General features: G+C 40.8%; 1 protein-coding gene across 1 annotated transcript in view; it reads right to left on the reverse strand.

Annotated features, from left to right (window-relative positions):
• Nucleotides 1-6,039: 6,039 nt before the first annotated feature.
• The window catches only part of Cog6 (component of oligomeric golgi complex 6), a 44,510-nt gene continuing 36,208 nt past the window's right edge, over nt 6,040-14,341 (reverse strand). The window contains exons 18-19 of the mRNA XM_028873347.2: nt 12,869-12,948; nt 6,040-6,357 (exon numbers count right to left, since the gene is read on the reverse strand). Coding sequence (XP_028729180.1) covers nt 6,210-6,357; nt 12,869-12,948 — 228 coding nt within the window. The 3' untranslated portion in view covers nt 6,040-6,209. The remainder of the gene's footprint in view (nt 6,358-12,868; nt 12,949-14,341) is intronic.

Below are 14,341 nucleotides of genomic sequence, written 5' to 3' on the forward strand. Positions count from 1 at the left end.
CAGACGACCAGGAAATCTGCTGCAAGATGGTGTCTCCTAAAACTGGCTCCGTGAGCCAGACTAGAACATCAATAGTATTAATGGACATGCTTGTGTGATGCTGGGAGGAGTTCCCATCCCTGGACCAAGATGTACAGGAATTAAGGACCCCAGGGAGAAGGGAAATCAGCCTCTCCCCAGGAAGAGCCTCCTTATTGGTTACCCAATGCAACGGTCAGCCTTGAAACCAGACACATACAAAAACAGAAACTGACTCAGAGGGCTGTATTTGTATATTTTTGCGTACACACACATACACATGCAACAATAATAATCAAAGAAAAAGTCTGCCAACTTGAGAGTGGGGAGGATGTGGGAAGGGTTTGGGAGAAGGTAGCGGAGAAGACGGGCGTAGGGAGAAAATGGAGGGGGGGGGTGGTATAATTCCATTTTAAGTAAAATATATTTTTTAATTAAAAAGTAAACGGAATAAAAAAGAATGGAGACATAACATATAAAGATCTATGTATGTAGGTAAATTTAGAAGGAATTATAGATTAACATGCCAAGTGTTATATATAAATGATAATATCACTACAGGACAATGTTTAGATATCAATTATAAAGTTCCACTTCACCAAGGTAGAAAAAATAGACCAAATAAAATGCAAACTAGAAAGAAGGAACTAATGAAGAGAGAGTAAAAATAAAGGAAATAAACAAAAGGACAATAAAGAAAATCAAACATTTAAGATCATTCTTTGGAAATGGTGAGCCCAAAATAAGAGAGTCTCCAGAATCTTCACCAGGCAACAGGATGATGAGCAGAGCACCACGACACTATGTCCGGGAATAAAGTCACACCTAGAATGAAACCTACCAAAGCGGACACAAAAAGAAATGAAGCCTTGATAGTCTAAATAAGAACTAAAAGATACAGTATATAAACTGCAACTTCCAATAATATAAACTATAGATAGAAAACCCAATTCAGAGGAAACAATGTCCGTTAGAAAGGGGCCTGGATGAAGTACAGCCAACGTGCACAAATTAATTCCATTTCACTGTACAGCAGCACAAAAATTTACAATGTAATATTTTTGTATATCCAAACTAAAGAACTGTAGCATAAAAATACAAAGTTATAGTTATACTCAAAGGGGAGAGTTACCAAAAACTGTTTGGAAGACAGTAACTCCTCCCCTCATTAGGAAATAGTAATATACTAGGATTTTGATGATCAGAAATAAATTAATTCATAATACATAAGTACATGATTCATACTAATACGTTAAGTAAATTATTTTCCTGGTGGCAGAACATTTATATAAATGTTACATAACATTTATATAAAATATAAAAACTCTGAAAATTTTAGACTAGCTCAGACTTCAGTTTTTAAATATACAATTCCAAACACTTTTGCCAGAAAATTATATATCCCCTGAAGTGAGCAAATGTTTCACATGAATACTTTTGGTCCTATCTAAAATTTCCTCCAGTTTAGCTACTGTTTATAAGCTTAGTATTATGATGAGTTTTTAGTTATTTTCACTGCAAATGTTTTTATTTTAGTATTCACTGGCATCAATGTTAGCTGGATTTGATAGATTGGCATGATGTTATTAATGCAATTCTTATGCTAGTTTCTCAGCTGACATGTTAATTTTATATTTGGACCTATATTATAACATCTATTTTCAAAAGTAATTTGAGTATAAAAGTATTTTCATAAATATATGACTGATTATCATACCTAAATATAATTATGACCCCTCAAATGACCATATGTAGGCTTGGCTATACTCTATCAACAGCATGGCCTGCTGGGTGGCAGTGGCGCACACTTTTAAACCCAGCACTTGGGAGGCAGAGGCAGGTGGATCTCTGTGAGTTCGTGGCCAGCCTGGGCTAGAGAGTGAGGTCCAGGAAAGGAGCAAAGCTACACAGAGAAACCCTGTCTCAAAAGACCAAAATAAATAATAATAATAATAATAATAATAAAACCTGGGGAGGCGGCTCACTTGTTAAAAGTACTTCTGGGGGAGCATGAGGAGTTGAATTTGGATCCCATCATTCCTGTAAAAAGCCAGGTCCAGTGGCACATGCCTGTAATCTTGTCGCTGGAGTGGAGTTAGGAGGATCCTGGAGTCTGGCTGGCCAGCCAGCCAAGCTGGACTAGTGAGCTCCAAGCTGTGAGAGACCCTGCTACAAACTAAAATGGAGAGCACAGAGGATGACGCCTGACGTTCACCTCCAGATTTGGCGGTGAACATAACTGTACCCCCTCCCACACACGAGAAAAACAACCTGCTGCAAGAACTCAGTATTCCTGACTCTCCATTCTATTCTGAATTCAATCTACATGTTTAGAAAAGATAAAGCTTTAGGTGGACAAATATTCCTAACTTGGACAGTTACCATCACTCCTACTGACAGCTCTCAGAAAACATGCCTTACCTTCTGCTTTCAAAATAGCTTGCCAGGTGGTGGTGTTTCTAAATCTCAAAATCAATTAAGATCTCAATATTTGAATTTAAGATGCGCAAACTGGCATGTTACAGTTTCACTTTCTACAATTCTTTATCAAAAGTTTCAATTTACAAGTGGTAAATTCAAAGAGTAAAAACACAGTGGTTTGGTGGTATAGTCAATATTACGAAGCCATCACCACTAACTCCGGAGTATTTCTACCTCCCTCCAAAGGGACCCGTCAGCAGTCAGCTCCCATTGCCTTGTCCCTCAGCCTCTGTAAGCTGGTACTGTGCTTCCCGTTTCCGCATGGGCTTCTCCCTCACTCTTCATAGTCAAGCCAGATGGAGCCTTTTGTGCTGGCGCCTTTCAATCAAGACTCGTCCACACTGTAGCATGTATCCAAACTTCACTTTTTTTTAAAAGGGTGAATGACATTGTTTGATGAACTTTTGGATTCTCTCCACTTGGGGCGGTTATAAATACTGCCATAAATGTTTCTATTAAAGTTTTATGTTAATCCCAGCACTCGGGAGGCAGAGGCAGGCGGATCTCTGTGAGTTCAAGGCTGGCCTGGACTACAGACCGAGTTCCAGAACAGCTAGGGCTGTTACACAGAGAAACCCTGTCTCCAAAAGTTAAAAAAAAAAAAAAAAAAAAATCTGTATAGATGTGGTTTTCTAATTCTCTTGGCACAGGAATTGATTAAGTCATATAGTGATCCCATTTAATTTTTTAAAAAGCCACCAAGTTGTTTTCCACACCCATTTTATGCTCTTACCAGCATGGATGACATTTCAACTTCTTCATTCTCACACTAACTTACTCCCCTTTAAAAATCATTACTATAATAGTATGTGAAACGGCGTCTCTTTGTGGCCTCAGCTTGCATTTCCCTAGTGACTACCAACATGGAAGTCTATCCAAGCAAGGGCTTGCTGGCCATTTCTGTACCTTCTTTTCATGGACCTATTAGTCATTCTTTTGTATCTTTGGTGAAATGCTTATGCAGACTGTACAAATAAATAAAAGCTCAGTCATATTGGAGTTGTACATTATATTCTCAAGTGTAATCTGCACCACAGGCCTTGTCAAATACATGCTTTGCAAAGGGTTTTTCTTGTTTCCTTTCCTCCTCTACCCGCAAGAATTTTTCTGTGTAACAGCCCTGGCTATCCTGGAACTCGCTCTGTAGACCAGGCTGGCCTCAAACTCACAGAGATCCTCTTGCCTCTGCCTCCTGAGTGCTAGGATTAAGAGTCATGCCTCGCTTTTCATTTTCTTTAAAAAAAAAAAAGTATATTAATTCTTTTGAGAATTTCATACAATGTGTTGTGATCCTATTTATTCCCCTCTCCCAGCTCCTCCCAGGCCCACCTCCACACCAACCCAATTTCATGTTCTCTCAAACCCCTTGAGTTGTGTTGTGTTGGCCAACTAATCTCGGGAGTGGGGTATGTCCTGGAGTATGGTAAACATACCAGAGGTCACACCATTAAAGAAAACTGACTCTTCTTCTGCTCAAAAGCTAACAGTTTATCAGCTAAAGGCTGAGTGTCCACCTCCCCGTCTATGCTGAGATTTTATCTGGCTTGATTACAAGCCTTGCCCTTGAACACACATTTAAAAACATTTTATAAAGTCTATCCCCCTGCCCATTGGGTATCATTAAAAAAAAATTCTTAATTAAGAGAGAGTGTGAGTGTGTGTCTTGCTTAATGCAATAGCACAAAGATTTATAACAAGTTTTGTCTATAAAAGTTTTGGTTCTTACATTTCAGTCTCCCATCTACTTTGAGTTCATTTTTTAATATGGTTTGAGATGAGTTGGACTTAAAGTTGTTCTAGACATTTGTGAAATGATCTATTGAAGAGTCTTGGCAGCCTGATTATTATTATTATTATTATTATTATTATTATTTTGGTAAATGTTAACTGTGTCTATATACAGGTTTACTTATGAACTCTAAATTCCATTTTAATCACAGTCCTGGTGCATTATAGTTACCATATAAGTTTTCTGCTTTACGATTGTGGCAAAGTTATAAGCATTCAGTATAACTCACACTTCCAATTTTGAATTTGACCTTCCTTGTGGGCTTCTGACATTCTGTGCCTGTCAGTGTTGGACAGGAGCAGCAAGCCAAGCCAGCCCATAATCACCAGCACACGTTCCTGATGCTCTACTGATGCTGTGTGGTTAAGTTCTGCTATTCATATGGTTAGGTGGATGGAATGTATTTCCAACTGGGCACTGTCATCTTACTCTGGGCTTGTCAGGATGGAACCCCATAGCAGAGCCCATCCTGGTAGCAGTACCACATTGTTCTGAGTACTGTTGTACTGTCGCTAGTTTCAAGTTTTGGCTATTCACAGTCTTGTATGTGTCTATATAAATATTAGGAGCAGTCTGTCCTTTTCTGAAAGAAAAAAGAAGGCAGATGGAATTTCATAGAGATTGCACTGGTCTGGCCACTGGGGAGTACTGCCACCTTGAATCTCCAGTTCTGCCCTGGAATAGCACACATTCCCATGCACCAAGCCATCTTTAATTAGGTTATAGTTATGCAAATCAATACAGTCCAAAATACAAAGCCTGGCATCAGCAGACCTGAGTGTTGTATTTATGTTGGCCTTCATAACCTTCCATTTCAGCATGCTTCTCAGTTTAATTCTGTACCACATCCTACCTGGACCTGGCTTCCCTCTGCTGTACTTCCTTCTGCTCAGTATTTTCCCAAAATACATCTGTGAGAAGTATAAAAAATACTACAAAGATTGTTGCTCCAGAAATAGTTTAATATATATTAAGAAAACCAGATAACAAGAAAAAATATATTTTCTCTTAGCAAACAAAATGCTAAGTGCGTCAATCTTTTTTTTTCACAGTAGAAATAAATTATGCACAACGTAAGTACCTGCCTTGTATTATGCTGTTCTGATAAAAATATGCCACACATATTCATTGAAAAAACCAACAAGACAGACTGACATCACAATGGATAACGTAGTTACTTTTGCTCTGAACAACCCTTATTAGTGTGAACACAGACAGTTTGTGGGTGGCCAGGTTAGGTGCATACTATGTGGCAAATACCCACCCTGAAACACAAGGCTTTCCACGGGCAGGCTGAGGCTGCCTGCACAGGAAGCCGACTGAAGGGTCTCTCCCCCTTCTCCAACCTTTCAGCTGAGTGTATATTTAAACACACATACAAACGTCTGCAAGGAACGAGGCTGCAGGTACGAAAAGAAGCAGAAAGGAGAGGACAGCCTCAACTCTGCTTTCTTCTAACAAACCCTTTGACACTTAGCTGGGGGACAGAGACATGGGCTAGGTTCGAGAAGCTATTCATCACAAGGAAAGCAGCGAAGTCGTCCACCAAGGAACATTCATTACCAACAGCTGCAGTTTAGATGTCACATGATACTAACTTAGACCTCGTTGTACTTAATCCTGAAATCTTCCATTTGACTTTTTGCCTCCATTTATAATCCCAAATCAGTGGGACCTTTAAGCTGCTATGCACAGGCAGCTAATGAACAAGACAACATCGCTACCTAGAGAAGAGACACAGCAGTACAGACTCAAGTCAATACTGATTTATCTCCATGTTAGCTGAGAATGAAAGAAATTGACCTACGATCTCATACAAGGAAAACTCTAATTCTCAAACTTCGAAATAAAGACTCAGATTAAAAACCCAAACCACCCTTTGTTTCCAGGCACCAATAATCTGCAAAGGCCATCAAGATCATCAGGAGAGCAGTGTCTTCACTTGCTCAGGCGTCCTGTGTAGGATGCTCTCCGGATCTTTGTATGCGTTGACTGGATTCATCACAGCTGCATGAACTTCCTCATAGGCTCTGCAGACCAGCTCGGTAGACTGCTTTACAATCTGCTCCCTAAAGATGAGCAAACAAAACCAGAACATGACATAACCCCAAGCACTGTAAGCTCACACATATGAATGATGCTGAATGATATGCTTCATCTCCACGCTGACCAGTTCCTACTGATGTGGATGAGTAATTACTGTTATTAAAGTCTTCTTCATTAATAATATGTAGCCTCCAAAAGCCAGGGGGTGCATTTCATGCACTGCTTGGTCATTAGGACTAAAACGGTGCCTCACATATAAATATTCCTTGACTTAGGGTGGGCTTACATCCTGAACAAGCTAAAAACATGGGAGGAGAGAAATGCATTTAACATCCTTCCCTACCAAACACTGAAACCCAGAATACTTAAATGTGTTCAGAACATTTAACCTTAGCTTAGAGTTGGGTCAAATCATCTGATAAAGGCAGTAAGAAATTATTTTAGTTGTCATACATGTTTATGCAACGAAACTGCCAATAACAGACAATATTCTTTAAGCTGTCTTTCTGGGATCTATGTTCTTCTTGATAATAATGCCCATAAGAATACGTTTGTAAGACTATCTACAGACATGAGGCTGTGATTTATAGGGTACTTATGTGGATGGAAGCAGGAGAGAAGTCCATCCCAAGATGTTAAGTCAACAGTACCTGGTTCAGATCTATCTTTAGTGAGTTAAAGGAACTTGCCAATTTTTCAAATTGCTAAAGATTTGTAATTTGCAATTGCAAAGTAAGAGTCAAGAGAGAGAAGACATGTTGGTAAATGCTCTGCACACAGTGCAGTGATGCTGACTCCTTTCTCCTGGGAAGGAGGATAGCACAAGGCTGATGGAGAGCAAATATGGCTCAGCAGTTCAGAGGACTTGTTCGGCCATGAGGAGGATTAGAATTCGGACCTCAGCATCCATGTAAACTGTCTGGAACCCCAACCCCAAGAAATACTGGGACAAGAAGATTTTGGGGAATGATGGCTCCAAGTTTCACCATGAACATGTAAGCTCCAGGTTCAGGGAGAGACCATGCCTCAAAGGAATAAGCAGAGAGTGACAGAAGGCACTCCACTCACATTCACACCCAGATGTGCACACACAGACAGATCCTTAGGAAACTGGTTGGGAATCTACTTAGTCACATGAGGTTCATATGACCTACTGTCTAGTGAATTTTCCTGTATCTAACTGAGCTTCACAACATGTACCAAAATAATGTCAACATTATTTTTCATAAATGAAACAGCCAAAACCCATTCTAGAACGGTACTTAACAACTGTTTACATATACATTTGAAAACCATGTTTTTTGTGTCCCCCCCCCCCCCGCTTTGTTTTGTTCTGTTTTGCAACAAGTCAGAAGTGAGCTTTAGAAGCAGTTTCTAGCTCATCATTCAGAGCAGGATGATGATGGATGTTAGGCTGGCCACAATACTTATTACCCAAACTTCATACTTCATAATTTGCTTCAATCTGATTACAACATAAAGAATATATGGAATAAGGACTATGCTGCCACACAAAAGGTTTCAAATCAGAGTAAGGCACAAGACTGTATATTAAACATTATTTTTAAAATGCTAAATAATTGGCAAAAGTAGCATACTAAAAATCTTATGTAGTAATTTAATTTTTGTTTTCAAGTCATTATAAAAAATTAGTGAAATTGAGTTGTAATTCAGGCTATGTTTCTAAGCTAAATTGGCTTACAAATGTCAAGAATGAACAACAGAGCTGAAAAACCACTATAGGTCTTCAAAGGAGAAAACGAGAACAAAGCCGAAACACAGATAACTAAACAAATCCAGGCCGAGAGGCCTTGCGAGGCTGTGTGGCTGGTTCCAGCTGCTCTCTAACTGTGAGACACGTTGGAGAGTTACTAGATTGATCTTTTGGTGTCATACTGACAGCAAATAGAATAATCATGGAGCTAACTTACCATGAGAAAACTGAGGGACTGAGTCTTCACTTTACATTTTTACCCAAAGGCAGTGCATTTGGTTCCCTGTACTTCAAAATGCTGAACTTTTAAGATATTGTTTACCCAGTTACAAACGTCAAAATTTCAAAACTCTTAATACAGACAGATCACTATGGACACGCACAGAGAAATCATTCTCATTAAAATATGCTCATGTAAATTGGTTGTATTTTAAGCAGTTATTTAAAGCACCAAGCTACCAAATGAATCGCTTGCTCCGAGAATCAGGGAGCTTGTTAATCAGCACTTAGGATTCTCGTTGCCTAACAACCTGGTCCAACTTCAGCATTACCAGAAATCTACTGTTCCTAAAAATAGCTTCTTTCCATGTTCAGGTTCTGCGATCACTAAAGTGAGCTTTCATGAGGTGTAATTAAATGTACACCAGGAGAAAGGCTTCAACAGTGAAGGGCTGTGAAGACACGAAATTGAGGAATCGTAGAGTGTTGGTGTGTATAGCTTTTGTGTTGTTGGTTTGGTTTTGTGTTTTGAGAGAGGGTCTCTTATGCAGCTCTGGCTGGTCTGGAACGTGTTATTTAGACCAGGCTAGCCTGAAGCCTGCAGAGATCTGGCTAGCCTGGCCTGTGACACCACTCATGGCTCCGTAAGTGTTAACAAATGTCCTCCAGACTGTACTTCCTGCTCTTCCGGCTTGCTGTTAGCCACGAGCACCAGCACCCTTTATGAACCGACCCTATCATCACCAGTAAGTGTCTGTTTCTCATGCTAGTGCCTGCTCTAACTGCACTGGTGTCGACACAGCTAGTTCAGGTTATTGTGATGAGTGCTGCCATGACCTGGCTTCCATCAGCCTTTTGATTGTAAACTGTCCTCTGTAATACATCACTGTAATACATCACTCCGGGTGGATGTCTTACAGACAGCAGGCACCAGGCTACGCTTTTTCATTCGCTCAGAGGGATTCCTTCCTGCCTTTTCATTGGCGCACACGGTCTTCTACCAGGCTGGACTTCCACCTATTGTCTTGCTGTCTGTCTCTTCCTGTTTCATTTGCATTTGTCTCCTTCTTTCCTTGTTTGCTTCAGAGGGTGCTGTAGGTCTCCTGTTTATCCTCAAATAGTACTGCACACCGCATGGATAATTCAGTAGTCTACATCATCACAACACTACACTTCTATTTCCCTCTACATCAGTGGTTCTCAACCATCGGTCACAATCTCTTTGGGGACAAACAACCCTCACAGGGGTCGCCTAAGCCCACTGGAAAACACAGATATTTACATTATAATTTATTACAGGAGCAAAATTACAGTTAAGAAGTAGCCAGGAAGTAATTTTATGGTTGGGGGTCACCACAGCATGAGGAACTGAATTAAAAGGTCACAGCATTAGGAAGGTTGAGAACCACTGCTCTAAATGCTCTTTTAAATGGTCCACTAACTCACTTTCAGTCTTCATTACTCTGAGGTTCCTTGATATCCTTTTTCTTCATTCTGAAGAGTTTCTTTTATTATCTCTTATAGTGCAGTATGCTGGTGTTTATGCAGATGATAAGATGTATTAATTTGCTATTAGCTTTCAAGGTTTTTGTCTTGTTTTGTTTTTTGGTATGATTTTTGGTTTACAGGGGCTAGGAATTGAACCCAGGGTTGCAAACACCATAAGTAAGCTCTCTACCACTTTAGTTCAGCATGCTAAAAAACGACACCCCATTGTCTTCTAGCTGTATTGTTTCCAACACAAAGTCAGCTCCTAGGAACACTAACTCTTCCCGTTGGCTGCTCTAAGATGATTCTATTTATAACCGGCTTTTGATGATCTGACGACAGACCACCCTTGTGCAATGTCTCTGTTCGGGTTTCTGTAGCTTACTGGGTACGTGGATTCATAGTTTGCACACATCTGGAGAAAGTTCTTGCATTAATTTGTTTTGTTCCAATAACATGACACTCCTATCATGTATAACTGAATGTACACACATATGTGTGCATGGGAGAGAGGTGGGGGCCTCTTAGTACTACCTCACATGTGCCTCCCTCCCCCTTTAGTCTGGCTGGTCTTTCCTTTAGGAAGGATGAATGCTTCATTTTACATACTGTACCTGTAAGTACAAGGGCAGCACTCTCACTTGGGAACATTTCCTTCCTTATTCTCTCAGTATACTGATGCTTTCCTCTAATTCCTGTACACATCTCCAATACCTGCTAGTTCTATAAGCACTGTCTCTGGGTCTGTTTCTAGTCATGGATCTTTTTTCTCCTTTGGGTTCACACTTGCCTGCTCCTAAGCAGTGATGGGTGTTCCCCCAACTCTGGGTGCATGTCTTTAAGTGTGACGCTTGCAGTCGTCCTTCAGAGTGCTGAGTTCCATTTGGAAGGTAGTCAGCTGAGGTTAAGAGGAGCATGGCATTTACTATGAGTTTCAGGCAGCCCTGACTGCAGGACTCCATCAACCCACCTGTAACTTACTTTGAAGGTCTGGGCTCTCTGAGTTCTCTAGAACGTTGTCCAGGCTAAAGCTGCTTTCCAGCTTATAGGTTTCCAGAAGGTATTCTTTCACTCATGTTTCTTTTCTTTTTCTCAATTAAAAACTTGTTTTAGTTTTGTTTATATAGGTTATTTGTTTAGACAGATAATGAACACAAGTGCTAGTTATAAGAAAAACAGGTCCCACTTCCTTCAAATCAAAAAGAAAACAATGTTTTCACTGAATCCATGCTTTTACTTTTAATAAATATAAGAAAAAAATGTAAGAAAGAAACTGACCCTAAGAAAACATTTCTTCAATCACATACACTGTCCTGCGTGCTCATTAGGAACATGTGTCCCCCTCCCCTTGTTAAGCCACTTATGGAACGCAAGCTGACACCGACACAGTCATAATTCGGTCTCTACGGTGCATGAGGTGAACACGGAGTCCGGCATCCAAGACAACAGCAGCTTTCTAATTTACCCAAAGGGAAAAAGGAAAACTTCCTTAAAACCACTTAAGTTTTCTATTTCTCTCTTCACTTTCTAGACAGCTTTACTTCCTGGTCCCTTAAATCTGCTCAATATTTTCCTTCAAGACTGACTATCCAATCAAAAAAATCTCCTTTGAAAGCCAAGCCTTAAGATAAAAAGACGAGAGTGGAGCACTGTGCCTATCTCAGGGGACTCAGCGCCTAGGGACAATCCAGCTCAGAACAGAGCACTAACAGGACAGGGCAGGGTGAGAAGGATGCTTCCCAGGAACTCACAACAGAGCACTAACAGGACAGGGCAGGGTGAGAAGGATGCTTCCCAGGAACTCACAACAGAGCACGACCAGGGCAGGCAGGCAGGTGTGAGAAGGATGATTTCCACTACAATTCTGGTGCACATCGAGCTTTTCTTCATGTCAAACCAAGTCACCTTGTCTGCTCACTGCTGTAGTCCTGGCTGCCTTGTTTACCTATTTCTGGAGTTCCAGCTTCAGAAAACAGACCAGCAATATGCTGTCTTTGACACTGCATCTTTTGAGGAGTTTGCAGTGTTTTCTTCAAGTTCAGAAACTATTTCTACATTCTAAATAAAAATGTTGCTCTTAATTTAAGTGACATTTCAGACTCACTTCCATAAGTGATATATGGTTTAACCCCTAACCACTAGTCTGGTACTTTGAAAGTACTTAATTCTTACCTGGTAGAATAGAAAGAAAAAGATGCAGATTTATTATTGCCTAATCTCCTACTTGTAGAGAATTTTATTTGTATTTTTCTTAAAACCAAGGATGCCAAGATATAATAGAATCACCTGCTACTTGTAACTGTACTGTTACAGTGTCTTAGGGTATGAGATAGGTCTAAAAAGTAGTTTCCTTGTCTTGAACACACTAGCAATAAACATGACGGCTTGACGTACAATTTTTCACTTGGTCATGCTAAGAAAGCACACACACACACTCAGTAGAAAACTCAATATGGCAACATTTGAACTTTGAACTTTTCCCAGGTTGGCAAGATGCTTCCTTGTATGCTCTGATGTTGAGTAGAGAGCCATGCCCTGGCATCATGGTAGTGTGGACCATGTGCCCTGGCAGCCATGCTAGTGTGGGCCCATGTGCACACTGCTTCGAACTATGATGTTCAGGTCCATTAACTGAACTTTAACTTGAGAGGAGTTTACCAGGATGGATGTATCCCCATTCCAAATCAAGGAGACATCTATAATATTTCATAGTTTTAGATCTAGAGAAGACCAGTAAGAAGCAAAGTAGTCCACAGAATAGTCATCCACACTGCAAAGAATGTGTGACAGAGTCCATATCATCAACATCGCCTGGGCACGTTTAGAATATAAAGGAATTTGGCATCATGTCTATGTAACTCAGTTGTAGTCACAGCAATTTAAAGTCATCAGCAAATAAGCTATATATTAATGAGAGATTTTGGAGGAAAATACAGATAAGGAATAAGTATTGCCAAGGTTAATTCCCTGGTGGTACTAAGGCAGGAAAAACACTGAAACTATTGCTCTTCAAAAGCAAATGTCTCACTCTTAGAAATAACTAATTTTTAAGAAAAATATCTGATGTTTAAAAAGTTATGAATCTCTCCCCCTCCTTCAGAGCAGACACTTACTTCACTGTGGCGCTGAGTAGGAAGTTCAGCTGTGGCATCAGCAGGTGGTCTGGGGCTGAGAGGTAGCGGTCAAACTGAGCCTGAGAGAGGAAAGGGACATGAATGTATGGACTGGCCAAGGAGCTATCAAACAGCCACTTTGGGGGAGGCTTAAAACTTCAGAGAACCTCCCATTACAACTGTCTAGGGACTTTTATTCACATGAGCATTTCCTAAAACGTTATAACTGAAACACCCTAGAACTGTCTGTATTAACTTACTTGGACCTAGGTTTGGAAAGGTTGGCAAGGCATAGTGGTTAGTCAAAGAGTCTACATGTTACTTTCATTTTATGTGTGTATGTTATTGTGTGCACTTGTGTTTGTGGGTGCCTGCGTACAAGAGGCAGAGGACAACTTTGGGCACTGCTCTTCAGGTACCATTCATCTTTTCTTTCCCTCCAAGACAATGTCTCTAATGGCCTAGAATTTGCCAAATGGGCGGCGAGCCCGGCTAGTGAGCCCCAAGGATCCTGTTAGCTCTCTCCCTCCTCCTCCCAGCACTGGATTACAGGCACGCACCACCACACTTGGCTTTGAAGTGGGTTCCGGGAACCAAACTCAGGCTCTGATGCTTACCTAACAAGCACTTTACTGACCGAGCCAACCCAACCTTAAAACTAACTTTCTAAGAAACTTGGGCCTTTTTAAGTGAATCTGAAATTCATTCACCGTCATTAGAAATTTTAAACATGAAATCTCAGTTTGCCAGTCCAGTTTTCACTTGGTGTATATGCTACGACTGTCACTTCTACGTGGGGTCTTTACCGTGATGTAACGAACCCAGCCATCTCACTTAGGACTCTGAACTCTAGACTGTCTTAGCAGCAACGCTGCCAGGTCTGCTGTCTCTTCTGCACGGCCGTTATTTTACAAGACTTTCGTTACGTTGGGTCCTGATGGTTAATTTCAATCACCTGTGTGGCAGGACCTGGCATCGCCTGGCCGAGTCTCAATGATGGACTATCTAATTAGGTTGGGCTGTGGCCATGCCTGTTAGAAATGAATGCTCTTAACTGGGTTGTCAGAAGACCCACACTGAGTCTGCACAGTATCATTTCATGGGGTAGGACGACATGAAAAGCAGAGAGGGAGCGGGATGTGTACACATTCATTGCTCTCTTCTGACTATGGGCTGCAGTGGCCAGCCGCTTCAAATCCCCATCCAGACAGATGGTACCTTTAACTGTGAGTTAAAACAAACCCCCTTTCCCTTGATTTTGTCAGAGTATCTTATCATAGCTATGGGAAAAGAAACTAAGACAGCAATATGTAAGGCATCTCCACTCTCAGAATTATTCATCAGAGTCCATTCATTGTGTTATCTGAAGAGCTCAGGACAGATGATAACTGCAGTAGGCCGGCCTCCAGGCTCTGGAAGCTGATTCCTAGATGAATCAGTTATAGCAACAGTCCTGCTGTGAAACTTGCAGAG

Source organism: Peromyscus leucopus, chromosome 6 (assembly GCF_004664715.2).
Source record: "Peromyscus leucopus breed LL Stock chromosome 6, UCI_PerLeu_2.1, whole genome shotgun sequence".
Taxonomy (NCBI): Eukaryota; Metazoa; Chordata; class Mammalia; order Rodentia; family Cricetidae; genus Peromyscus; species Peromyscus leucopus.